The 23,626-nt window shown below is 53.8% G+C and overlaps 7 protein-coding genes across 7 annotated transcripts; 3 read left to right on the forward strand and 4 right to left on the reverse strand.

The window, feature by feature from the left end:
• Window positions 1–741: 741 nt before the first annotated feature.
• LRP88_05875 (zinc finger MYND domain-containing protein) lies at window positions 742–2,691 on the reverse strand (the record flags this gene model as incomplete). The annotated part of the gene is made up of 1 exon (XM_083242418.1): window positions 742–2,691. One exon carries the CDS (start codon window positions 2,689–2,691, stop codon window positions 742–744), a length of 1,950 nt encoding a protein of 649 aa, XP_083101354.1.
• Window positions 2,692–5,779: 3,088 nt separating this feature from the next.
• On the reverse strand, window positions 5,780–6,904 carry LRP88_05876 (PIG-Y family protein; the record flags this gene model as incomplete). The annotated part of the gene is made up of 2 exons (XM_083242419.1): window positions 5,780–5,797; window positions 5,927–6,904. The coding sequence occupies 2 exons, from the start codon at window positions 6,902–6,904 to the stop codon at window positions 5,780–5,782; spliced, it is 996 nt and encodes a 331-aa protein (XP_083101355.1).
• Window positions 6,905–7,878: 974 nt separating this feature from the next.
• LRP88_05877 (Zn(2+) transporter ZRG17) lies at window positions 7,879–9,139 on the forward strand (the record flags this gene model as incomplete). The annotated part of the gene is made up of 2 exons (XM_083242420.1): window positions 7,879–7,977; window positions 8,039–9,139. 2 exons carry the CDS (start codon window positions 7,879–7,881, stop codon window positions 9,137–9,139), a joined length of 1,200 nt encoding a protein of 399 aa, XP_083101356.1.
• A 461-nt stretch (window positions 9,140–9,600) lies between these two features.
• On the reverse strand, window positions 9,601–12,459 carry LRP88_05878 (dynamin-related GTPase MGM1; the record flags this gene model as incomplete). Its single annotated transcript, XM_083242421.1, has 3 exons — window positions 9,601–10,034; window positions 10,084–12,108; window positions 12,162–12,459. 3 exons carry the CDS (start codon window positions 12,457–12,459, stop codon window positions 9,601–9,603), a joined length of 2,757 nt encoding a protein of 918 aa, XP_083101357.1.
• Window positions 12,460–12,899: 440 nt separating this feature from the next.
• On the forward strand, window positions 12,900–15,506 carry LRP88_05879 (27S pre-rRNA (guanosine2922-2'-O)-methyltransferase; the record flags this gene model as incomplete). Its single annotated transcript, XM_083242422.1, has 4 exons — window positions 12,900–12,940; window positions 13,011–13,065; window positions 13,116–14,901; window positions 14,956–15,506. The coding sequence occupies 4 exons, from the start codon at window positions 12,900–12,902 to the stop codon at window positions 15,504–15,506; spliced, it is 2,433 nt and encodes an 810-aa protein (XP_083101358.1).
• A 180-nt stretch (window positions 15,507–15,686) lies between these two features.
• Window positions 15,687–16,500, reverse strand: LRP88_05880 (cupin-like domain-containing protein; the record flags this gene model as incomplete). The annotated part of the gene is made up of 4 exons (XM_083242423.1): window positions 15,687–15,756; window positions 15,807–16,231; window positions 16,282–16,442; window positions 16,497–16,500. 4 exons carry the CDS (start codon window positions 16,498–16,500, stop codon window positions 15,687–15,689), a joined length of 660 nt encoding a protein of 219 aa, XP_083101359.1.
• A 3,882-nt stretch (window positions 16,501–20,382) lies between these two features.
• On the forward strand, window positions 20,383–23,071 carry LRP88_05881 (sterol-sensing domain of SREBP cleavage-activation-domain-containing protein; the record flags this gene model as incomplete). The annotated part of the gene is made up of 3 exons (XM_083242424.1): window positions 20,383–20,414; window positions 20,516–22,932; window positions 22,983–23,071. The coding sequence occupies 3 exons, from the start codon at window positions 20,383–20,385 to the stop codon at window positions 23,069–23,071; spliced, it is 2,538 nt and encodes an 845-aa protein (XP_083101360.1).
• Between the last annotated feature and the right edge of the window lie 555 nt (window positions 23,072–23,626).

Genomic DNA, 23,626 nt, shown 5'->3' on the forward strand with positions numbered 1-23,626 from the left:
GAAGTTTCTGAGTAGCGACTGCCTCATTCGCCGCGGTCCAACGCCCATGATGATGAAGCCTTTTTTCAGGACACTTCACCAACCAAGAGACCGTCCTCCAACGCCGTTGGACATGTCCCCCCAACCTCCAGGTCAATTTTACGCAGCTGCTGCAGACCCTGCGAAAACAAGTACCTCCCCCTTTCCTTCAATCGCTCCTCCCGTCGTTCTCCGTCCGTCATCAGTCATATCCAGAGTTCCATGGCCCCCGAGAGTATTGCCCCCCGTGAGCCGCCAGCAATCAAAGGTATCTATATACATGTCGAGCATCGGCCGTGATATGTTTGATGCCCGTTCGCGCCGAGGAGCGGCCCAGGGGTGGCAATATCTCTGGGAGGCTCCTGGCAAGCAATGGGTAAGAATTAAAAAAAGGGAAGTCCTCCAAGGGTGAGGAAGAAGTCGAGGAAAAGAGACGGCAAGCAAAAAGGAACCAAGAAAATTTCAAAGTGCAATGACATGTGATAATGCCCCCAAACCCAACGTCCGTTGTTGATGCCCAGCCTTGAGACGCCCATGAAAAGAGAAAGCAAAAACCAGTGGTATCGAGAGGAAACGCCATGCGCTCATGACACGCTTTGCTGTGCAATGCATTTGCAACCCTTGGAAGACTGTGAAACAAGCATTGAGATGCCGCAGATTGCGCCGAGTTGATGCTGTCACGGATCATCATGAAAAAGTGCTCCAGTAGATAGCCAGCTTGCTTTACTGCGTGGCCGCCACGCACCAATGCCGGTGGAAAGCCCAAGCACTCTTCTGGCACTCTTTGCTGCAGTACTTAGTCCGCCGGCATCGGCGGCACTTGGCAAACTGACGGGTGTACTCTTCCCACTTGCCACACTGGTAGTACGCACACTGGCGGATGCCTCCACGAGTGTCGTCCTTGCGGCAGAGGTTTCTCATAACAACACCAGCCCAGTACTGCATATCAGTGCTGTGGTAGCGAACTGTGAACTTCTCAACAAGTGGGAAGAGATTGAAGTCGTTGGGGAGCAGATACTCCTCATCGTCGGCGTCCTCGTCATACACCTCGGGAACTTCCTCTTCACCATCGAGCACAGCGAGTTCCTTGCCAATCTTGAGGCGAGGAACAAGATGGCTTTTCTGGAAGTAAGAGCGAAGACCGCAGTATTTGGAGACGTAAGCGAGGAGCTGCAGAGACATGAGCACATCCTCCTCCCGTGGCATGGCTGCGAGCATCTGAGGGTTCGGAACGAAATGGCGGTCGAGGAGATATCGAGGGACGGTAGTGGCGGGCATGGGAGGCTGAGGAGGAGTAGCCATGGTAGGACGGTTAGGCGAAAGCCCAATTGGGGGCACAGGGGTGGGAGTATTGTTGTTAGCAATACTGCCATCCATGGGGCTGCGATGGGTGATGTTGAAGGTGCTGGCTTCCTGGTGCGTCTCAGAGACTGTGGGTGTGGTCAAATCAAGAGCGGCACCGGCAAGCATAGCATCACCGTCCTCCATGGTGATGTCCTGGATCCCAACGGCAGACTGCATGTTGTCGGTCCCCGTCATTTCGGTTTCAGGAGATTCGTCCGAAGGCATGCTGTCTCCGTTAATGTCATCGGAATCAGCAGTCGAGTTCTGATGACGGATCGATGGGCGTCTTCTAGATCGGCCCGAGGGTCCTAGAACTGAGGCTGGGCGGACGGTCGGCGAGCGCATCTGAGCTGGCGGTAGAGGTGTGGTTGGGGAGGTCGGTTGGGAAGCAAGGTCTGTGGGGCCGAATGGGGCCATCGAAGCAAGGCGGTCGACATCACGGACGGGCCTCACAAACCCTTCAACAGTCTCGGTAGCCGGGACTGCAGTTGCAAGGGGCTGCATGGTCTGACGGGGAGCTGAAGTCGTGGCGTGACGGCTCTCAAAGCCCCTCAAGCTCTGGTGACGGGTCGGTGTGAAAGAGACAGCACGGTCCGGCGTGCCAAGGGGGTATTGAGGAGTCGCCAGAGCAGCATCGAGGGGCTGTTGTTGCAATTGTTGGGGTAGGGGCTGAGGAGCGGCGGTAGAAGGGCCAGCGTAGGTAGCTGAAACGTCAATGGACGGCGGAGGGCCGTGACGACGAAGCGATCGCTGGTCGGCGGCATCGACGCGAGGAATGGAGCGATGGCCGAAGGGAGCAGAAGCGGCGACGGTGGAGGTTGAGGACGAGGCGGACGAAGAGGCCGAGTTTGAGGGCTTGGGGCCTGAGCGATGCTCGTGGCTCCTGTGGCGGTGGTGGTGGTCATGGATCTGCTTCTGCTTGGCCTCCTCTGCCTTTTCACGGCACTTGTCGATGGCCTTGATGTAATTGTCGAGGATGGTAGCGATGACGGGGACCATATCGGCCTCGACAACGCGGGTGCGGACGTTTTCCGTTCCTCGGACGCCGATATTGACGACACACTGGAAGGCAAGGTTCCACTTCCACATTCCCATCATATCCTTACTGCGACCCTGCTTCAGGATGCAGACCAGACGCTCGATGCCGCCATCGACAGTGAGAATATCGCGGATGCGAGCAGACGATGTGGTGAGATAGGCGAGATGGTTGAGGGAGTTGATGAGGGGGAGAGTGGACGTGCAATCCAGGGCCCTTCGATCATAAAGCGCCGTGGTAATACCAACAGACGCCTTGTTGACGTTTGGAATGCTAAAGTTGACTTCCCTCATGGTTGCTATTGATGGCGATGGCCAGGTAGCGAAGAGCCAGGCAGTCGAGGGAGGATGCGGGAGGGATTATTCAAGGAAGCAAAAGTCGGAGTGGCGTGGCGACCAGGAGCCTCCAATAACGACAGGCGAGCTGGGCCAGTTTTGCGGTGGGAGAGCGACGATACGACGGCAAACGGGATTGGAGAAGGCTCTGGACAAACCCCTCGATGGGGGACTGGCCAAGGAAGAGCGAGTCGGGCAGTTTTTTTCGAGGTTATCGTAACGGGTCGTGACGCGGTGGAGCGGATAGGCGCAGGATGGCTCGCGAGCAGGCAGGGGAAACGTATGCCGTGGGCGGAAGGGCGATATTCGAGGGCGGGCGACGGTATATACGTACAAGAAGAAAAGACAAGTGAAGATGGAGATGAAGGGATTTTTTTGATGGCGTTGTGAGCAGGCTCGGCGGGAGAGGGAGGATGATGGGGGAAGATGGGAGAAAAGAGGGTTGAGGGAGTGAGTGCAAATGAGGAGGAAGAGGCTGGTTTGGTTTTAGGCGGGTTTTGGAAGCCCAGGCTTCGGTAGAGCGTAGGCACCTGGAGGTGGTCCAGTACGGTGCTGGCGCTGGTGCCCGCTGTAGGGGAGGCCGAATTTGGCGGCGCGCTAGGGGGTCTCTTTTGGGGCTTCTCGGGGGAGACAAATGGGAGGGTCTGTGTGTTCTCCAGCCCAGCCCAGCGTGTACGGTGCGGTGCGTGGGTGGCGGTGGAAGAACCTGGTACCTCTACGGAGCGGAGCACCTTGATGAGGGTATTGCAAATGGATAATCTCGAAGATGAATTCCAATCCGAGTCTAAACGGAGAGTTGTCCTCTTGATGTTCAGTGGCAGTGGTGATGACCAAGCTTGGTGGTGAATATATGACTAAGGGGATAATGCAGCAGGCAGAAAACGGCGAGTTGGGCCAAGAGGAGCATGAATGTACTGCTGCAGCTCGAGAGAATCTCTCGTCTCTTTGTCCACTCGAAATCGTTGTTCCGATTCTCGCTCTCTGCTCTCTCACTCGCCTCCTCCATCAGTAATTTTCCTCAGCGGACAGATGGATTGTGGATCTTGCATTGATGGGCAAGCAAGTGGATGGATCAACGGAGGTCTGATGGCAAAAGCGGCAAATAGCCGCAACAAGGTAATAGAGAATTTATTGATGAATGAGCCTTTCCGAGCAAGGTTCGACAGCCGAGATGGCAATGCCAGGCTGGAGTTGCGTCTAGTGTGAGGTTGGGCTTCTCAGTGGTTTGATTTTGATTGTGGCCACTGGTGGAATTGTTTCAGGCGCAGTTGGGGGCGACAAGGGCTTGCTCTCCCTTCCGTCTATTATTCTGCTACTTATTGTCGTCTTCTTGCAGGGCTTCGGATCCGACTCCCGGGAATACCTATTCTGAAGCTTCATTCCTTGAGGGTTTTCCGTGCCATCGGATTGAACCAACGCCTGGAGGTCAGGGAGTACACGGGTAATATCAGCGTCTCTATACCTGGAGAATGGATCCTTGCACAGACGCCAACAGCAGCATGTGGTCGTCTCGATGGACGCCAACGTTCTCTTGGAGCTTCTGGAGCTTAACTCAATCTCGACTTTATGCACTCTCGAAGAAAAAGAATTAAGTTCCATACGAGAAACAGTCTGGCCGTTCTGATGCAGTGGCTTGCTTCGTATGCAGGTGAAACCCGACGTTGCAACATCAAAAGGATAAAAAAGCACCACCACTACCCGCACCTTTTTCAGAGGATGGATGCCATGGCCAGCTCTCTCCCATCTCGCTTCTCGGCCAGCTCTCGCTACTTGTCACGAGGCCGCTGCCCCCATTTCAAAGATGAGGCTCGTCCGCTCCTTGAAATGTCACGTCACGGTTGGTCGCCGTTGCAGCTTCTATAAACAGCGGCCACTCCCCCATGACTGAGGATGGGTCGACCTTGAGTGTGGAAGAACGTGAGAGGGCACGAGGGGGGGTTGACCGTGTTGTGCTTTGACGCCAAGCACACATTTCCGTCCGGGTTCTCAGCTCGTTCTGGACTCTGGCACTCTCTCTTGTCGCGGCTGACAGTCCTCTTCCCCACGTCGCCTCACGCACTGTGATTTTAGTACAAATTGCCTTCGGTTTTACTGGCTCAGTCACAGTAAGAGTCACAGTGCGATGCTCGTGTCAGGCATGATCGTCTCGGCCGGGGGCGGCGAGTTCTCGATGTTCCCCCAAACCATCTCTGACGACGTTCTTGGGAATGGTCATGCCGATCCCTTCATGCACATCACCGTTTTATCGCTCAAGCGTGAATCAGGCACGAGGTGACAAAGCATTCTTCTCTCCCACCTGGGGGTTCAGTCGGATCGGGAATTTACTAAGCGCAAATCTCGGAGTTTTGCTGGGATGACCGGGTTTACCAAATTACGGCTTTCCCCCCCTCGCTTCTTTTTCATCAGTCATCCCCCATCATCGTGCTGATGCCAGTATTGACATAGGCTTGCCACCGTTTCTCCCCGCTAGCAACGACAGGCAGAGGACAGTGACGTAGATTCTCCCGCCGTGGAGCCTACTCTGACAGCGCTGATACATCCACTCTGGAGCCTAGGTCGCGATCGTGCAGGGACAACATCGCTCAGCTGTGGAGGCAAGTGTTGAATCGGTCTCTCCGCAAGGATCTTGGTTCACTCTGTCTTAGGACGTGCCCTGCCCAGGCCTGCCTGAATAGCTAGGTTTTCAGCTTAACTCGCCCAGCACCTGCAGCGGCTCCCTCTGATTCATCGTCATTCCCGCGATTGAGGCTTGTCGGTCCCCGCCGAAGGGAACCACAGCGAGATCGACCAAAGCCACGGCTGAGCATCGGCCAACATTGATTGGCTGCCCTGGCGTATGTTGCCGCCGAACCGGCGCTTAGCTTTCGACGCTCCATCGAAGGTCTCGCCTCCTAAACCCAATCAAGAATCGTATAACAACCAACAACTACTTAACCAACAGCTTCATTTACCCCTACCTGAAGTATCTAGCTGAATGCAGATGTAGGCACGGCAGACGGGAGCTGGCAGCAAGACCAACAAGTTAGAAAAAGCATGGTCTACGGTCTCATTCGTGTTGGTGCTGCTATTAATAAGAGGTTGCGTGATAGTCTTGATATCTAATGCAGGTGTTCTAACCGACAACACCATCTTTTCAGTCACCGCTGATTTTGGCATGTCTAAAGTATTTCATTCCGACCCATGCTACAACAACCCATACCCAAGCCATAACGCCAGTAAGTATAATCAATGCCGGATAGTATCCCACGATCGGCAAGGTCTCGTCGTCCTCGAGCTCCGGCGGTGCATATGGTGTTTTGCCCACGTCCCATGCCCAGCTCCAGACGTCGAGGCAGGACCCCATCCCGATAACGAACACAAACCATGTCACGCATAACACCACCCATCCCCACCATTCTGTCTCTGCATAGTCCCAGTCCTCGTGTTGTGGTAGTGTGTTGGTTGAGAGCCCGCCGTATGACAAGGGTGATTTGGCTCGGTTGATTGACCGCCGTCGCTGCTGAGAAACCGCTGAGCTTAAACTGCCAAAGTATGAATCTGGTCCTGGTGACATTGACAGTCCTTGCCGAAGCGCTGCCGAACCCCTCGGGATCTGAAGCATGTCTTCCTCGTCCGTTGATGTATATGATGCCGCATCTCCATCCACATTTAATGTCGTATGTGCGACTGACTGAGATATCGAACTTCCTTGGGGCAGCGCAGATGATGCGCCGATGCTCCCTGTTAAAGGCGTAAACCCTCCAATTGGCGTGCCTGGCGTGTCTTCTGAGGTGGCATTGAGGTCCAAGGCCTCGATTTGCGTAGGACTCCCAGTCTGAATGGCCGCCGGATCGAGGCCATACGCTGCCGCGTGCGAAGTATCGATGATGAGGGGTCTGCTCTCTCTTCGTTCGCGTTGCGCTCCCCGGCCAAGCAGCGCAACTTTTCTGAGAGATCCTCTTCGTCGGCGCGTTCTCTGCTGTTGAATCACGCTTGCAGAAGGTCTTGGTGCAGTGCGAGGAGCAGGCGTAGTGTTATTGTCGGTGGTAGCGGCACCATCCTGCCCTCCTCGCTTCTCTGACGATTTCAAAAAGGGGAACTTGGACATGAGACTCGAATTCGAGGGGGCTCGTCGGTGTGAAGGAGACGGTGTGGGTGAAGTATCACGCTGCGTCCGGGCGGTATCCTCCATGGTCGCGAGAGGCTCGGATCGAAGGTTGCGGGTGGTGGGAGTATGTCGCTAAGGTGCTTCGAAAACGTTGATGATGCGATTCGACAATCGTTCGAGATGAAGGACAGGATCGAGTTTACGGCCGTATATACGGGCCGTAAGCTGGCGTTATTGATACAAAGAAGTCTTCTGCATGACCTCTTCTGGCGGTCGTATCCTATTCCTTGATAGATAACGAAGCTTGGAGGGGAAGCCAGATTTGACGATGACGATGATCCTAGATGGCCCCGTTCAAACGCGACAGTTGGGCCACGACGCCACAATGGTTTCGAAACAGCCCGCCCACCTTCCGTCCCGTCCACTGAAGGTTAGCCGACCCCCGCCCGCCGCACTGAGCTCCAGGCGTCGCTGCAGCCTCCCCCAGCGGGTATGGGGATGTGGCTTAGGCGCAGCGAAGTCCCCTGTAACCCCTGCATCTCCTGGAGTACCCCTGAAAGTCTGTGCCACCTTCCACCTCTATCACGACGTCAACGCATTCCATCCTCCATCAGTCTTCCAATTTGTTCCTCTACCACGCGCGCCATCGCCGCAAGCAGAAAATCGAACTGCGCCAAAGTCAAAAATCACATCAATGACATAGCATCTCGGCCCCTAACAGAACCCTACATTCCCAATCGCCTCGTCGGTCGAGTCAAGGGGACGCGTCTACCTTCCGGAAACAGCAGGAGCACATGTCGAGCCATCCAGGTGCTCAGCTTTGCATCCCCGCCCCGCCGAGTCTCGTTGTCCACGGTGACAGCGACGACGATATCAGCCAGAACAAACGCCAGTCGCTTATCGATATCAATATCCAAGACGAGGACGAGGTCGAGGCCGAATCTGTAGCTATCCAGCGGCAGCTCAATCGCGACGCCGCTCTTTACAACTCGTCCACCCCAAGCCTCCTCTTCCCGCCATCGGCCACTGCGTCTTCATCCTCCTTATCACTTCCCACAATGGGTCTCGAAGATGAGGCCGGCGACTCTTCCGCCGCTGCTCCCAAGAATCCCTTCAACTTTCAGACACAAGTGATATCAACTGCTCCTGTCAAGTCGGTATGTGGTTGTTCTCTTGGACAAGTCGGTATCTATGCCTTGAGTGCTAACGCTCTCCTAGAATATTGGACAACGTCGTGGTCACCGATACAAGCACAGTAGCATCTCGTCACAACACCAGATCTTCAAGGAGCCACCTCAAAGGCCTCCGCCTGTTCTGCCGGCCTCTCTTCCTATCCCGACCATCCGCGAAGCATGGAAGAGCATGACCAAGGACCAGCGCATCCACTGCTACTGGAGTCTCTGCCATCTGGCCGTTGCCACATACGTCTTCTTCCGCTCCGAGGGCTCTCTCGCTACAACAGCGCTCTCACACCTTGTCTTCTTTGATGCCGGAAGTGCCGCTGTCTGCGTCATGGTGGACGTTCTCGGCAACTTTGAGGTCTGGCGCCGCAGCAGCATTCGCCATCCATTTGGCCTTGAGAGAGCAGAGGTTCTGGCTGGTTTTGCCATGTCAATCTTCCTCCTCTTTGGTGGATTCGATCTTGTCTCGCATGCTCTCAAGCACTTCCTCGAGTCTCTTGGTAACCACGAGGCTCACCATACACATGGTCATGAGGGCCCAGATGGTTCCATTGACTTTGTCTCTGCTGCTGCCATGGTTAGCACACTGGTCTCTGCGTACGGTCTTCGAAACCACGCTCGCATTGCCAAGATCATGCGTGTCTCCTACCTTGCCTCTCTCCCCAGCGTTCTCTCCAACCCCTTCCACTTCCTCACTCTATCCTTCTCTGCCCTAATTGCTCTGCTACCCCTTCTCTCCATCGCCCTCTACACATGGCTCGACCGCCTAATCTGCGCTGTCATCTCCTTTGCCATGTTCGCCCTGGGCATGCGTCTTGCCGTGGCTCAGGGCCTCATGTTGCTCATGTCCTATGGTGGTAACGGCGGTAACAACGGCGTCAGCGCTGTCCTGCGTGAGATCGAGACAGAGCCCAGTATTGTTGCAATTAATGATGCTCAGTTCTGGCAGGTCCACTACGGCCTTTGCATGGCCAATCTCAAGTTGAGTGTGGTCAAGGGCTACGACGAGATGTCACTCAGCAAGTTGCGTAGCCGTATCTCGGCGTTGATTCAGAATCGCCTGGGCGAAGGCTACGGTCACGGTGGAAGCGTTCGATGGGAGGTGACACTGCAGATGAGTACCGATGGAAGGGCATAACGGTATAGACGATGGTATACTAGAGAGAGGGGGGAAGATACATATAACCAAGGCTGTTGCCAGATAGATGTCCTATTTCATTACTTGGATGTCAGATGGACATGTCACGACAGATAGGATTCAGGAGTAATTGATCGCCATCATTTTTTGGTTGCATGGAATGGAATAGTCATGTTATTGAGGAGGGTATCCTTGCACGTAACGAAAGCACATCTATCTACAGCCTCGCTCAATGTGCTCTTTGGGTCGAAGCATCCGGGCCTCTCTTGACTATGGACAGCACAGGGGCGAGAAGAGACCCATACGGGTGAACAACTTGAGCGTCCCCCTGACGTTATATCCGATCCTCACCACCGCAAGCAAGAAATCTAAATCCAATGGCCAACCAAGCAGTCAACTCCGCTAACTCCCAGTGTGGTTCTCATGACTCGTATTGGACACATCAGGCGCTGACTGGCAGCTTAGAATAGACCCCAGCGACCACGCTGCTTTCCAGAATCCCTCCTGGCCATGCGGTCACGGTCGCCGCGGCCGTCGAGCTGCCGCAGGCTCTCCATCTTCTCGAGGACCAGCTCAAGCAGCTCCTTGCGGCGGATGACCTCGAGATGTCGGCGGATCTTGGGGTCCTCCTTGGCAAACTTCTCGATCTGCTCCTGGGACAGGTGGCGGCCGAGGCGGAGGTCCAGCTCGCGGGGGAAGTTGTAGTAGAACTCGGAGAGGAGCTCAACATTGAGGAAGAGAACCGCAGTGGAGGCCAGCTTGGTAGCGGCAGCGTCAAGGAAGACCTCGGGGCAGTAATACTTGTTCTTGAGGTTGGCGCACTGCTTGGACTTGACTGCAAGCAGACGCATCTTGATGATGTCAGCTCGGTCGCGAAGGAAGACAGCCTCACGTCCTATATCATAATTAGCACTCGTCTCCCCAGGACCTCTTCGTTTACTTACCCTTGCCCAGAAGAGCTGCACTGAAGCCGCCAGCGCCGCTTCGTCCATCACCCTCCACCACAATCTCGCCCTTTCGAGCCTTGTCGACAAAAGCAATGACCTCCTTCAGCTTTCGTCGTCCACCGACAGTATCCTCGAGTCGCTTCATGGCTGCCTCGCAGTCCTGTAGCTCCTTCTTGAGAACACCACCGACGTGGTCTCGTCCCTTGGCCCATTCTCTGTCCTCAAGTTCAATCTCAAACTTGTATGGCTTGATACAGTTCTCCACCTGATCACTTGTGCTGTAGAACCGCTCGTTGAGGATGGTTGAGGCAGCCTCCATGATAGCCTGGCGAGCGAAAGGATGGGTGGAAAAGCTAGAGTGGGCGATGAGAGAATCAATATGGGCCTGGATAGAGGATGCAACAGCTGTCGTCGCCAGACGTCCCACGCCGAGCTTCGTAAGTGCGGAGGTGGACGCATCAAGCTGTCGATGCCAGTAAAGGGAGTCAGGATCAGCCTTGGGAAGATCCGCCAGGTTGTCGAGGTCAGGCTTGGCCAACGACAGATCGTCGATAGGCTTATTCCAGTACCTAGCTGCAAGCAAGTCAAGAACCTTTTGGTCCAACTCCTGCTTCAAGAGCTCATGCATTTGAGGTCGGCCGAATTCTTCTGCGAACTGCTTGAACGAGTGCTTGAAGGCGTCAAGACTTTCAGCGAGGTACGACTCAGCTGAGAGTGGGCGATCATTGTATTGCACCTTGAACTCGTAGGTAGCCTCCTCCAGCTCTTGTCGGATAGCGTCGCTTGTGCCCTGCAGGCTAGAGGACATGGTCTGCTCCAGAACATGCATGAGCTTCTTGCGCAGAGTTGTGGTACCCACGTTCACGCCGGCTTCGGGGCCAAACTCCATGGGATGAGATGAGAAAAAGGCATTCTCGTTCCTGACAATATCTGAGAGAAGATTTGTAGAGCCGATCTTGAACAGACCCTGGCTTTGCGGAGCCTTGGGCACGACACCAACGTAGCCCAACCTCAAGGGGTACTGCTGGTCGTTGAGAATGGCAGCACCACGTACAGGGTCAACCAGATCCATCTTTGTAACAACACCAATGGTTCGCTCGCCTCGGGGATCAACTCTGCGGGATGCTCGTAGAGCAGTCGAGTTTGCCAAGTCCACATCGGCGGCTGAGATGGCGAGGATAACATTGGGGGGCTGAATGTACTTGTCGCAGAGCTCAGTAATCTTTTGCTTCAATTGCAGGGGCTGGTTTTGTCCGACAACTTGAATGTAACCAGGCAGGTCAATGAGTGACAGGTCAGGAACGTTAGGGGAATAGATGGTGAGATGAATTGGGTCATCAGAGACACACTCGGTGTCGGGGACAGCAAGGTTGAGTTCGGTCAATGTCCTCTGAATAGATGAAAAGTCTGTGATGCGTCGTAGGCCGAGATCGGGGAATTCGCCATACTCCTCCTTGGAAGACGGAGTGTTGACGAGGGTCAGCTCAATCGGTCGTCGTGTGACCATGTTTGAGCCCTTGGGGAGGAATTCGTGACCAACAATTGCTTCCAGTACAGAACTCTTTCCGGATGACTGAGAGCCAATAACGACGATCGAGGGAAGAGTCAGGGTGCTCGACTGCCCAATCTTCTGTAATATGCTTCGAATCTCGATCATCTTCTTGGTCAGAATCATCATCTGGTCGTCCTTGGCCGCCTCTTCGCCATCACGAGGATCATCGGTGTTTGACTTCTCGTATCCATAGGCGGCAGCTGAAGCGCCGGCGACAGCTGCGGCACCAACTCTGCTCTGCTTTGGGTCACCACCACCGCCTGAGCCGCCGGATCCACCGGTGCCGATATCTTCATGAAGTCGAAGGACTTGTTTGACCCAATCGGGTAATTCAGTCTGTTCTTTTGTATTTTCCCAGCCTTGATGAATCTGCTCAGCAATATCCTTGGCGCCGCCGAAGAGGCTCGACGCAGCACCGGTGACCGTATCGGTGGTCGTGTTGAAGAGGTTGATGGCGAAGGTACCGGCCTCTGGTCACGAGTCAGTATAACGACCTCAGATCATGATTGAAGGCTCAACGTACGAGTGGCTTGATATTGAACCCAAGCGAAAGCACCGATAGCTACGCCGCCAAACATTGCTGGCACTCTGAGAAACTTGACCATGAGCTTGGGCAAGAATCTCGCAAACGAGACATTCCTAGCGGTGACGGCATTGTGAAAAGCGTTGCCACCGTACCACATCCGCCTCCGAGTCGCTCGTATCGTTGCATCGGCCTGGAGGAGTCCGCCCGTAGAATGACGATGTAGATGTCGAGCAGGGTGAATAGCCGCACGCCGAGCCACAGGCCGGAGCCCTGCAGCGAGGACTCGTCCGCTCATGGCTGTGGATCGCCGTCCGGTGATGTTCGAGGCTCAAAGTCTTGGTATTGAGGGCCGTCGACACGCCCGAGTTAAAGTTGACAATGGCCGGTAAGGGTGTGTAGCATCCAAGATCGAGTCGTTATCGGGTGATCCGTTTTCTATCGAAGTTCTGATATCATTCAAGTGCTCATCCATCTGCCAATGCAATGCAATGCCGAGGAGGCATTGATTTATTAGGTAAGCGAGATCCACCCACCAAACTGGCGGGACGTTGAGCGCATGCCAGCAAAACCGAGGCGCAAGAAAAAAAATGGCAGGTGCTGGGCTTATCTCCACGTGAGAGGCCGATAAGGCTGACCGTGTCGCAAAATTTCTGGTGTCGCGGGGACTTTTTGGGAAGCCTCTCGTGCTACAGAGTAGGTCGCTCCGATCAATTCTTTTGCCCCAACGCCGTCAAGATGGCGATCCAAAAGAAGCACGGCAAGGGCCGCTTGGATAAGTGGTACAAGTTGGCCAAGGAAAAGGGCTATCGTGCTCGAGCTGCCTTCAAGCTTGTTCAATTGAACAAGAAGTATGGCTTCCTCGAGAAGAGCAAGGTCCTTCTGGATCTTTGCGCTGCTCCTGGTGTAAGTATTGCGATTCCTGGTCGACCAACATGAGCTCACATCTCGCAGTCATGGTGCCAGGTCGCAGCCGAGGTCATGCCCCCCAACAGTCTCATCGTCGGTGTCGATTTGGCTCCGATCAAGCCCATCCCCCGAGTCATCACTTTCCAGAGCGATATCACGACCGAAAAGTGTCGCGCTACAATTCGGCAACACTTCAAGACATGGAAGGCCGATACCGTGTTGCACGATGGTGCTCCCAACGTCGGTACTGCCTGGGCGCAGGATTCTTTCAACCAGGCGGAGCTCGCACTTCAGGCCATGAAGCTGGCAACGGAGTTCCTCATCGAGGGAGGTACCTTTGTGACCAAGGTCTTCAGATCGAAGGACTACAATCCCCTGCTATGGGTTCTCAACCAGCTCTTCACCAAGGTCGAAGCAACCAAGCCCCCGTCCTCGAGAAACGTCTCGGCCGAAATTTTCGTTGTCTGCAGAGGCTACAAGGCCCCGAAGAAGATCGATCCTCGATTCCTCGATCCCCGAGCCGTCTTTGCAGAGCTTACTGGCGCGACACCAAACAACGAAGCCAAGGTCTACAACCCCGAGGTCAAGAAGCGAAAGCGAGACGGTTACGAGGAGGGTGACTACACACAATTCAAGGAAATGCCGGCAAGCGAGTTCATTCAGACTACGGACCCTATCGCAGTCCTCGGAAGCTACAACAAGCTCACCTTCCAGCAACCCCTGAACGGCGATGTGGCACTGGCTGCGCTGGATAAGCTCCCGGAAACCACTCCGGAGATTCGAAACTGCTGTGATGACCTCCGAGTGCTTGGCCGAAAGGACTTCAAGCTCCTGCTCAAGTGGCGCTTGAAGGTCCGGGAGATCTTTGGGTTCAAGACAAAGGAGACTGCAACAGAGGAGCCCGAGGAAGTGGCTGAGGTTGAGTCTATGGACGAGGAACTCAAGATCCAAGAGGAGCTGCAAGCAATGAAGGACAAAGAAAACTCGAAGAAGAAGCGAGAGAAGCGCAAGGAGAATGAGCGGAAGCAGCGAGAGATTGTTCGAATGCAGCTCAACATGACTGCTCCCATGGATATCGGTATGGAGGAATCTGGCCCTATCGGTGAAGGAGCCATGTTCTCTCTCAAGAAGGTCGACAAGACGGACGCCATGCGACGGTTGAATCGTGGTAAGATGGCCATCGTCTCAGGCTCGACTGCCAGGAAAGACCAGGACAGTGGCCTTGGATCCTCTGGGGAGACAGATGAGAGTGACACCGAAGAGGACCGCCTTGAGCGGGAACTTGATTCTATGTACGACCAGTTCAGAGAGCGCAAGTCCGAGGCTGATGCCAAGTACCGGGCGAAGAAGGCGCGCAAAGAACACGGCGATGATGAGTGGGAAGGATTGTCTGCGGATGAGGCACAGGAGGAGCAAGATGATTCTTCAGAACTTGATGAGGATGACGACTCATCTGATGACGACGACGAGAGCCCTTCATCTGGACTTATCCGAGACCTGGACTCCTCACAGGGTGCCAATGGATTGTCCAAGAAGGCAACGGCCTTCTTCAACCAGGACATCTTCCAGGGACTAACAGGCATTGTTCCTGAGCCCGAGGAGGAGGTTAACGCCGAGGACAGCGCTGACGAAGAGATGGACCGGGCTGCAGAGGCTGCTGCTGCACAACAAGCCAAGAACCGCAAGACCAAGACACCTCCTGCCAAGCAGGAAGAGGTGGCGCTCGACTCTGATTCCGATATGGAGGATGCTGAGGACGGGTTCGAAGTAGTTAAGCGGGATGAGGAGGATGACTGGGACCAGGACAAGCGAAAGGCCGATGGCCGACTTGGTAAGTTCTTTGCTCACTTTGGCATGAATAAGGACAGGGAGCTAACATGTTCAGATATCGATATCATTACGGCCGAAGCCATGACCCTGGCACACCAGCTCGCCACAGGACAAAAGACAACTCACGATGCCATTGACGACGGATTCAACAAGTACGCCTTCCGAGATCGCGACGGCCTACCTGAGTGGTTCATCGATGATGAGTCGAGACATGACAAGCTCCAGAAGCCCATCACCAAGGCTGCCGCCCAGGCTATCAAGGAGAAGATGAGGGCCTTCAACGCCCGCCCCATCAAGAAGGTGCGGGAAGCCAAGGCTCGCAAGAAGTTCAAGACCGCGCAGAGGCTAGAGAAGCTCAAGAAGAAGTCGGACATTCTCAACAACGACGAGAACATGACGGAGAAGGAGAAGGCGGACAGCATCTCCAGGTTGATGGCCAAGGCTGCCCGCAAGAAGCCCAAGCAGGCCGCCAAGCTCGTCGTGGCGCGCGGTCTCAACCGTGGTATCAAGGGACGGCCAAAGGGTGTCAAGGGTCGTTACAGAATCGTGGACCCCAGGATGAAGAAGGAGCTGAGGGCGCAGAAGAGGATAGCCAAGCGGAAGTAATAGGTAGATCTTTTATTGGCGAAAATAGATTTGGGGCATTTGTTATTCTGCGCTTGCTTGTGCACAATTTCCCAGGCTGATGTCACGAACGAATGTTGATGTAGGATACAGGGGGCCGGTAAAGTCCAAATCGTACCTGGACAATATTAGTTCCTAGGACCGAGAGGAGTTGGATGGGCCTTACCAGTAGTTGACAGCAAGTACAAAGCCTTCATCCTCTTCGGCGCACGACTGGGATACCTTGTGATACCTTGGATGCATGAGTATCTTGAGATCAACTTGGATGGATCATCTTACCACATGGCTGGGAGATACAGCATGTCTCCCGGGTTCAGAGTAACTCGCAGGGGTTTAGCCAGGTGTGAGAACTGCGTAGCATTCTGCCCCGGCTTCTCGGGGTCCCAGATAGCAAAAGGTACAGCCTCATCATCCGAGTCCATCACAAGCTGCAAGCCGTCGTCCCCCCGCTTGTAGGTAGCAGGCCTCAGGGGCTGCTCGTTGACGCAGGGATGGCACAGCGAGGGGAGCAGGACAAAATGCTTTCTTCCCAGAACCTGAACGTAGATGTTTTCATAGTTATCCTTGTGCATTGCTGTGACTGACTTGGAGTTGCCGATCCACAGGTTGACGGCGTCAGGGCTCTTGTCCAGTGCTATCCTTGCGAATGGGATATCCTTCTGAACGTCTGAGAAGAGGGTGACGTACTCGTCGCGGAGATTGTCGTTCTCTAGGGCCTGTTCAGTATGAGCCAGCTTACGGGATATAGATTACTTGCGAGTTTGTGCGTATCGAATCTCTGCATCACTAGGAAAGTCGGGATCCGTCTCTTGACGAACAACGTATTCGAGGAGCTCCTCAAAAGGCTCATCTTCGTAGTGGGGTTTAGCAAAGACAGGAGAATCCTCGCCAGGAGGAACGGTTGGCATATCCGCATTTCTGTGTAATTATCAGCATCCATCCTTTACTAAGCCATATCCGCATTATACAAACCCATAGGGTGTCACAGCAACGTTGACAGATTGACCCTTGAGCGCAGAGAGCAGATAAGCCGAGTTCCATTCCTGACAGGCCTTCCACGAGGATGCCCCATTTCTAATCACGAACGGCGTGTTGCAGGCAACATATCGCATAAACTCGAGTGGACTAGGCTCTTCATGAAGTTCATCGATAACGTTACTGTTGAGCTCGTTAAAGGTCGAGATGAGGTTCTCGATGGCGGCATCTGCAGCCCCGCCCGAGTTACTCTTTGGCTTTGCACCGGTCGTGAGATTCTGGCCAGCTAGATGCTGGTTAAAAAAGAGGCCGTTCATGGTTGTCGGCCCAGTTTCAAAGTAAGGCCAAAGTTGAGTGAGTGAGCTTATGGTGGAGTTAGAAGTTGAACGCAACCCTCCGCTACCAATGAGAAAAGCGGCGAAAATGCAGGTCGGCCCGTTGCGGATGAAGGACCCTACGAATCCAACAATAGGATCAAACGCCCCCGGCAATAATTCTTTTCGACAATTGAAGTAAAATTAAGCTATAAAAGCTGGGAAAGAATTATCACTCGCTTTCGCCGATTGGTGTGTTCTACGCGCTTTCGGCTTTGCACATATTGAATCCTAGGGTAGGTAACCAGAGGAGTACAAACTCAGACTTTCTATGAGCAAAACATCACATTTCTTCTCCCCCAGGATGAAAATACTGGCCGAAGAGCAAGTCTATACTGAAAAGTAGTCAAAAATCGAAAACTTGAGGCCTGGACACCCTTTCTTGGTCGGATATCTAAGCTTGAAACTTGGACCAAGGAATGGAGCCAAGTGTCGAGATATCGATCCCGACTGAAGACACTCAATTAAGCATAACTTCAAGAAGTGAGGCGACTATCACATGCCAATCCGATCCTTTATCCCCTATTGAAATACTTCCACGTCTCGACGAGTTTCTAGAACGTTAAAGCCTCCCCATTCCAGGTTGCCCGCGTTTTAAGGCTGGTGATCGACCTTAGTGCCGGAACCTCCCGCGCAACTCAATTACAACCTGCACCTAGAATGCATTCGATACAAAAAAAACTTGGTTATTTCACGGGCGCCCATGCCATAACAGCTTAAGCAAATGGTTAGAAGAAGCTGGAGAAGAATTTCGACTTGTTATATTAAGGAAATCTATAACCTAAGAAGACTACTGGATATCATAAAATGCACAGATGCGGTTGGAGATCAACAACTGATAGCCTCAGCGGCATCCCGAGTTGGTGCGTCTATAATTGCTCCCATCTATACGTGGATGGGCACGGACACACAGACACGAGTAGGGCCAGGTTCGAAATGACTTCTATGGATGACAGGAGAATGTTGTGCATGAAAGGTAACATCCCATTCCTTCTCATCGAGGTCAAAGCCCTGCCAGCTCGCTTCCTACCTACGCCCCCATCTCGAATGCAACGCCACCATTGCAGCAAGCCTTGCGGCCATAAGCTCCCATCTCTTGGGGATAAGATAATGCCACAGGGCTCGCAAAAGCCTGAGCGACCACCAACTCCTTGCGTGGGAATGCCATTGCGAGTGAGACCCGCGACACTTGGCCCAAATTAAGGGTCACACTTCCACGCTTCAAGTCGAGACCCGAACCGATGGCAAGAATGTGGGGTCCGAACCGTGTCGGCAAATGTCGCGGAGTAACTTGCATCCTTGAGCCGCAGAGTGGTTAGACTTGAAAAGGTCTTAGAATCGCCTCAGCTCAGTCTGAGTTGAAGGATGTGTTACCATTGGGATCACTCAACCGAGCTGAGATTCGAGGAGAGAAAGGAGAGGGCGGAGGCGATCAAGGTTATTAGGGTTTCAAGCCAAAATCCACGTCCAAGGAAGGGCCCATCCCTTTTCGGGATAGACAGTTTACCTGGTGGCTTAAGGAGTAAATGAGGGTTAAGGAGAGTTGAATTGCATTGGGTAGTGTGCTCAAGAACTAGGAGGGAGTGGGTAACGCTGAATGAGGGAAAGCTGAGAAAGAGTGAGCCCAAAGATTATTGCCAGGCCAAGTTCATTAAAGACTCTGACTCCTCCTCGGCATTCCAACAGATTGCCAACTGTGTACCGAGATCAAAAAAAAGAAAAAGAAAGAAAAAGACGGCTTGACTTCATAGGAATCGTCCAGGACGGGAAGCAGGGACATGGGTGCCAGGGGGGTTACCGGAATAGTGCGATGCGGTAGCATTAAGGCTGGCAAAGTGCATTCCCCTGCCTCAAAGGGTATCCTTGGCCTTTACCACTGGCTTGATGTACGATTAATTATCATCCAACGACCAATAGCCAGCGTCGCATATTCCCTTACCAAGCTCGTCGTCCCGTGGACGAGCGGGTTTCATTTCAGAGCATTTACCCCATCCAAGCTTGTGCAACCGCCAAGTATCTCAAAAAGGGCTTTGTGAATCCAAACTGGGACACGGCGGGAAAGCAATTCACGCTACGTGCCAGGTACGCTGCGAGTACCTCAGACCGCCACCTCCGTGTCGTTGGGTTAAAGGTATACCGTCTGTAGCTATTGTGGGCCATTGCATGGATGGCCCAGGACCCGGGTCTAGGTAAGGTACATGTTTTTTCTTCCATGTTGCATTCTGGAGGCGGCGATGGGCGTTAAACAGCTGATCTTTTCGCGGGCCCTTCCCCGTCGTCGAAAGCCCATTTTCGTCATTTCTATCGGGTATTTGTTTTAGTGGTGTTTTCACCCCATGTTTTCCCCTCGGGAGCTCCCCTCTCTCCCACATGCCATTCCCTCTCTTCCAAGGCAGGTACCTTGCTTGGCTCACCTCGGTCGATCACTGGTTCCTCTTAGAACGCGTCGACTGAGGACATTTGCACACGGGCCGCGCGCCCAGTGGCTGCGGATGCCAATGGGAACGGCAAGAGCAGCCCTTAGCGGCTTGTTGATCTCCCTTTCTCTTTCCCTTCTGGGTTCCAGTTTCTTTTCATTCGCGAGCCCCCATCCCCAACTCAACTTACTCACCGTACCCCAATCGGTTTTCCCTTCTTGCTCCTTCTCTTTTGAGTGCCTCCCATCCTCCAGGTTCCCGCCAACCTGCCATCCCGTTCACGGGCATTCCCCAATCCAATTCCATCCCTCCCCCACCCGCCCAAAACCCAAAACCCAAAACCCAAAAGACGGGAAGGCACCAGACGGGAGGTTAAACAGGGTCGAGTAACAAGGAACAGCCTCGTGCCTCGCCGTCATCGCCGCTATCCATCTTAGCTCAGGTTTTCCCACATCCCGTAGCAGCCAGCTGCCAATTTTCCATCCTCCATCACCATCTCGTCACCCTGAGATCTGGACGATCCTCCACGCTCAAAGGCCTCTGTCTCTCTTCACCGCGTCGCCATTGCCGGGAACTCATCAAAGCTGACGGCAACACCCTTCCCGCGATCTTCATCATCTCGAACGACACCTTACCTATCCTCACGTGCCATCTATTGTCCATGCCAGCCACCTTCTCCCAAAGCCACACCCTGTCCTTGTCCTCCCAGTGTCGCTGCCAGTCCAGCGCCGGCGCCATCGAGTCTCGTGACCTGATCTGCGCTGAAACTGGCCTGACCTGACGACACGGACGCTTGCGGCGATCGCTAACACGAGCCTCATCGCGCCCTGGTCATCGTCTGCGGTCCTTGGCCTCACCCTCGTCCTGTCGAGCATCGCCTGGTTTCCCAGGTGGCGCAGCCCGCGTTCGCACATCACACCACCGCATCAGTTCCTCATTATTAGACATTCAGTCCATGTCACGCCAACCGCCTCTTGACGCATCACGAAGCTTAAGCTACTGTTTCATTCCCGCCTTTGCTGATCTTTCCACCTTGGACTCACGAATTCGCACATGGGATAGTAGGCGGTATCAATCTCACCTCCCGTCCTCATGATTTGGTACTTGTTGTACCCACTCCGAGGGTCAGTCATGTTTGTTCCGAACTCCCACGAGCTCTTCCGTCTCCTCCATCTCCGTCTCTGTTCCCCGCTCCGTTCCGCCCTCAGCTCACAACCCGCCACAGAACAACGGAAGCGCCGGTGCTTGCGCCTACTCATCCTCTCCGTCATGGGCTCTCTCGGTACGGGTCTTATGCCGCCAACCATGTTGTCACCACACTCCTCGTCTCGGTGGTTGTTGCCACCATGCTCATCTATCCTATCCCATACCTCTTCACCAGTGACTACGTCAACGGCGCTTCCAACCTACCTCACCATGCCTGGACTGTCGCCCAACCTTTACCCTATGGCGCCAGCATCAATCCCGATGTCATGATGCGGTCTATCTGGGTTCACGGGACTTATATGCAGGCTCTGGACAAGGAACTTCTTGCTTCCGCCTTGGAGTTACAGGATGAACTACTCGGCAAGACGGAAAACTTCAGTCCCGGCCGAGCTCATCAAGTCCCCCGCAACACTCCTGAGCCAGGCACAGATCTTTCTACAAGTCAGCGCGATGCGTTCCACGCCATTAACGGGTTGACCAATCAGTCTTGGTTCTTCCATTCTCCTCTTCAGTATTGGGACTGCACCCAGGAGCGAATCTTGGCGGATCCTGATATTTTGGCAACTGTGAACGATAGAAAAACCCAGTCGACCTCAGTCAATGTCACACTCAGGCATTCCATCGTCTTCAGCGGCAAAAGATTCGAAGAACGTCGTCTCCTCGCCGCAGACGCCCTGGTCATCACCCTCGTTTATCTTCGAGATTCGCCTGTAGGGAAGCAATGGGAGAGAAAAGCTGCCATGCTCCCGGGAAAGGTCTCTGAGAAATGGGACATCTACCCTCCCAGCGGTCGTTCCATGGCAAGTCAGCTCTACGAGTTCCAGTTCCGTCTCATATCTCGCCAGGATTCAGTCATTCTCGCCGTAGCTTACGGCTTGACTACCATTTACTTCCTGATGAGCCTGTCTAAACTTCGGGCCTTCAAGTCCAAGTTTGGCCTTACCGTCACGGTCATGGCTCAGATTGCATTTTCTGTCATGTCAAGCTTTACCATCTGCGCCATCTTCAGGCTTGACTTGTCCCGCATCCCCCGAGCCGCTTACCCGCTGGTTGTGCTTGCCATGAGCCTCGAGAACATCTTCAGGCTGATAAATGCTGTCATACTAACCCCTGCCGAGGACTCGACGAGTAGCCGCATCGGCCACGCCTTTGGTGAGACTGCGTATACGGCTATTGCCAGCTCCATGCAAAATGTCTTTCTTTTGCTGATGATATCCCGTTGGGTATCGGCTGGCGTTTCGGCATTCTGCATCTTTGCTGCCGTAGCCATTGTTTTCGACTTCTTCTATCTCTCAACCTTCTTTCTCTCGGTCTTGAGTGTTGATGTGCAGCGGACGGAACTCAGTGAGGCGCTTGCAAAAGCCTCGATGCGACACAACCGTGGCGCATCTGAATTCAAACCTCGCACCACATGGGAGCTTATGCTCCAAGGCAAGGTAACAATGTCAACTCGCATTGCTGGCACGGTCATTATGCTTGGTTTTGTCATCATTGCACAGTGGCACTTTTTCGAGGACGATACCTTGTCGAATTTCCTCGTTCACCTCTATCGACGCCAAAATATCCCGGAGAGCCCAGAGTCATCTCGGACCTCACTGGATGCTATTCACCAAGCACGAAGCCCAAAGTCGTGGTTACGGCTGCAGGATCACGAAACAGCTCAGGAAATCATCAGCATCATCAAGCCCCAGGCGCACAGTTATGTTGCCCGAGTCTACGAACCAGTCGTCTTTGTTATGAAAGGCTCAGACCGTATGCCGAACTACAAGGAGCCTACATTGCTCCCAGCCGTGTATGACTTTGTCAATCACCAGCTCACCCGGTTTATGGTTATTGTTATTGTGGTTGTTGCAGCCGTTCGGTTACTTACAAGTTTTCTCCTGTGGGAAGATGAGGCAGATGACGACGATCGCCACTCTGACACAGACCCGACGCTGGGTGTCAAGTCTTTTACTGGAGGTCATGTGCTTGACATCGCGATGCTGGCGGCTGCTCCTGACGGCTATGTGGTATCAGTTGGACTGGATCGCCTGATCCGTGTGTGGGATGTTCGCCCCGGGGGGGTACACTACGTGGTTGTTGACGGGGAGCAATCAGATGATGCTCCTTTTCCGGTCCTCGCCATGGCCATTGATGACCACTCCAAGTGGCTCGCAATTTTATCCACTTACAAGGCAGCGCTATGGAATCTGAAGGAGAAAACCTGGGGACCTTGGCTATCCGTCGACCTATATGGCCAAAAGCCCGAGGCCTTCTTCTTTGGTTCCCCCGATCCGCATACCGACATCCCCAGGCTAGTCCTTGTGCGGAGAAATGGCACATTGACCGAGTTTGTGCCCGATGCTGGTGAAGGGGCAGATTTTGGAGTTTGCCGGAGCCCCTTAACCTGTGTCCGACCCCTTATTGAAAAGCGTAGGTTCTGGCTTTCCTCTGGGAGTACATAATGAGAGCACTGACACGGCATCGTTTCAATAGGAAGCAAACAGACAGCGCCATTAGTCGCAATAATTACGGCATCTCGACGAGGGTGTGTTCACGCGGCAACTCGGGAGACGTTATCATGGAACTCCCGTAGTGTTCAGCTGGAAGGCTTGGAGCAGGACGAGGTGCACCAGGTAGTCCCGCTCGCCTCATTGGGTCTCTTTTTGATTGCCGGTGTCAACCGTGTTCATCTCATCAACCTTGACGACTACAGTCTCGTCCACACATTCTCCACGGAACGCATGAGCCAGCGGTCTCTTCAAAGCGCATTTTTCAATCGACAGTCTTCGCAGACAGGGGTCAAGGGTCTGTCGTGGTTCATTTTATGTTACACCGAGGCAGATTCGGGAGATTGCGTGGTACAGACATATACACCCCCGGGTGAAAACGACATGATTTGTTTTCACAGCTCTGCTACGCCGACAACAAGGGGCTGGTGCTCGTGGGAATCAGTCAAGGAGAGCCGGAGACATATCGAAAACCCAGGCTCTTGGAGTGTTCTATCAGACGGGAGTGTGGTAGGGATACGACAAAAGTCAGCTCGAATTCTCGATATCGAAAGCAACGGGAGACGCAAGGCAGAAGGACTTCGGCATCGATCTCCGCGCAAGGAGGCGGCGCGAGACCTCTTCGGACGGTGGGAGGTATG

Source organism: Fusarium phalaenopsidis (assembly GCF_050370095.1).
Source record: "Fusarium phalaenopsidis strain FUZ10S chromosome Unknown contig_32296, whole genome shotgun sequence".
Classification (NCBI taxonomy): domain Eukaryota; kingdom Fungi; phylum Ascomycota; class Sordariomycetes; order Hypocreales; family Nectriaceae; genus Fusarium; species Fusarium phalaenopsidis.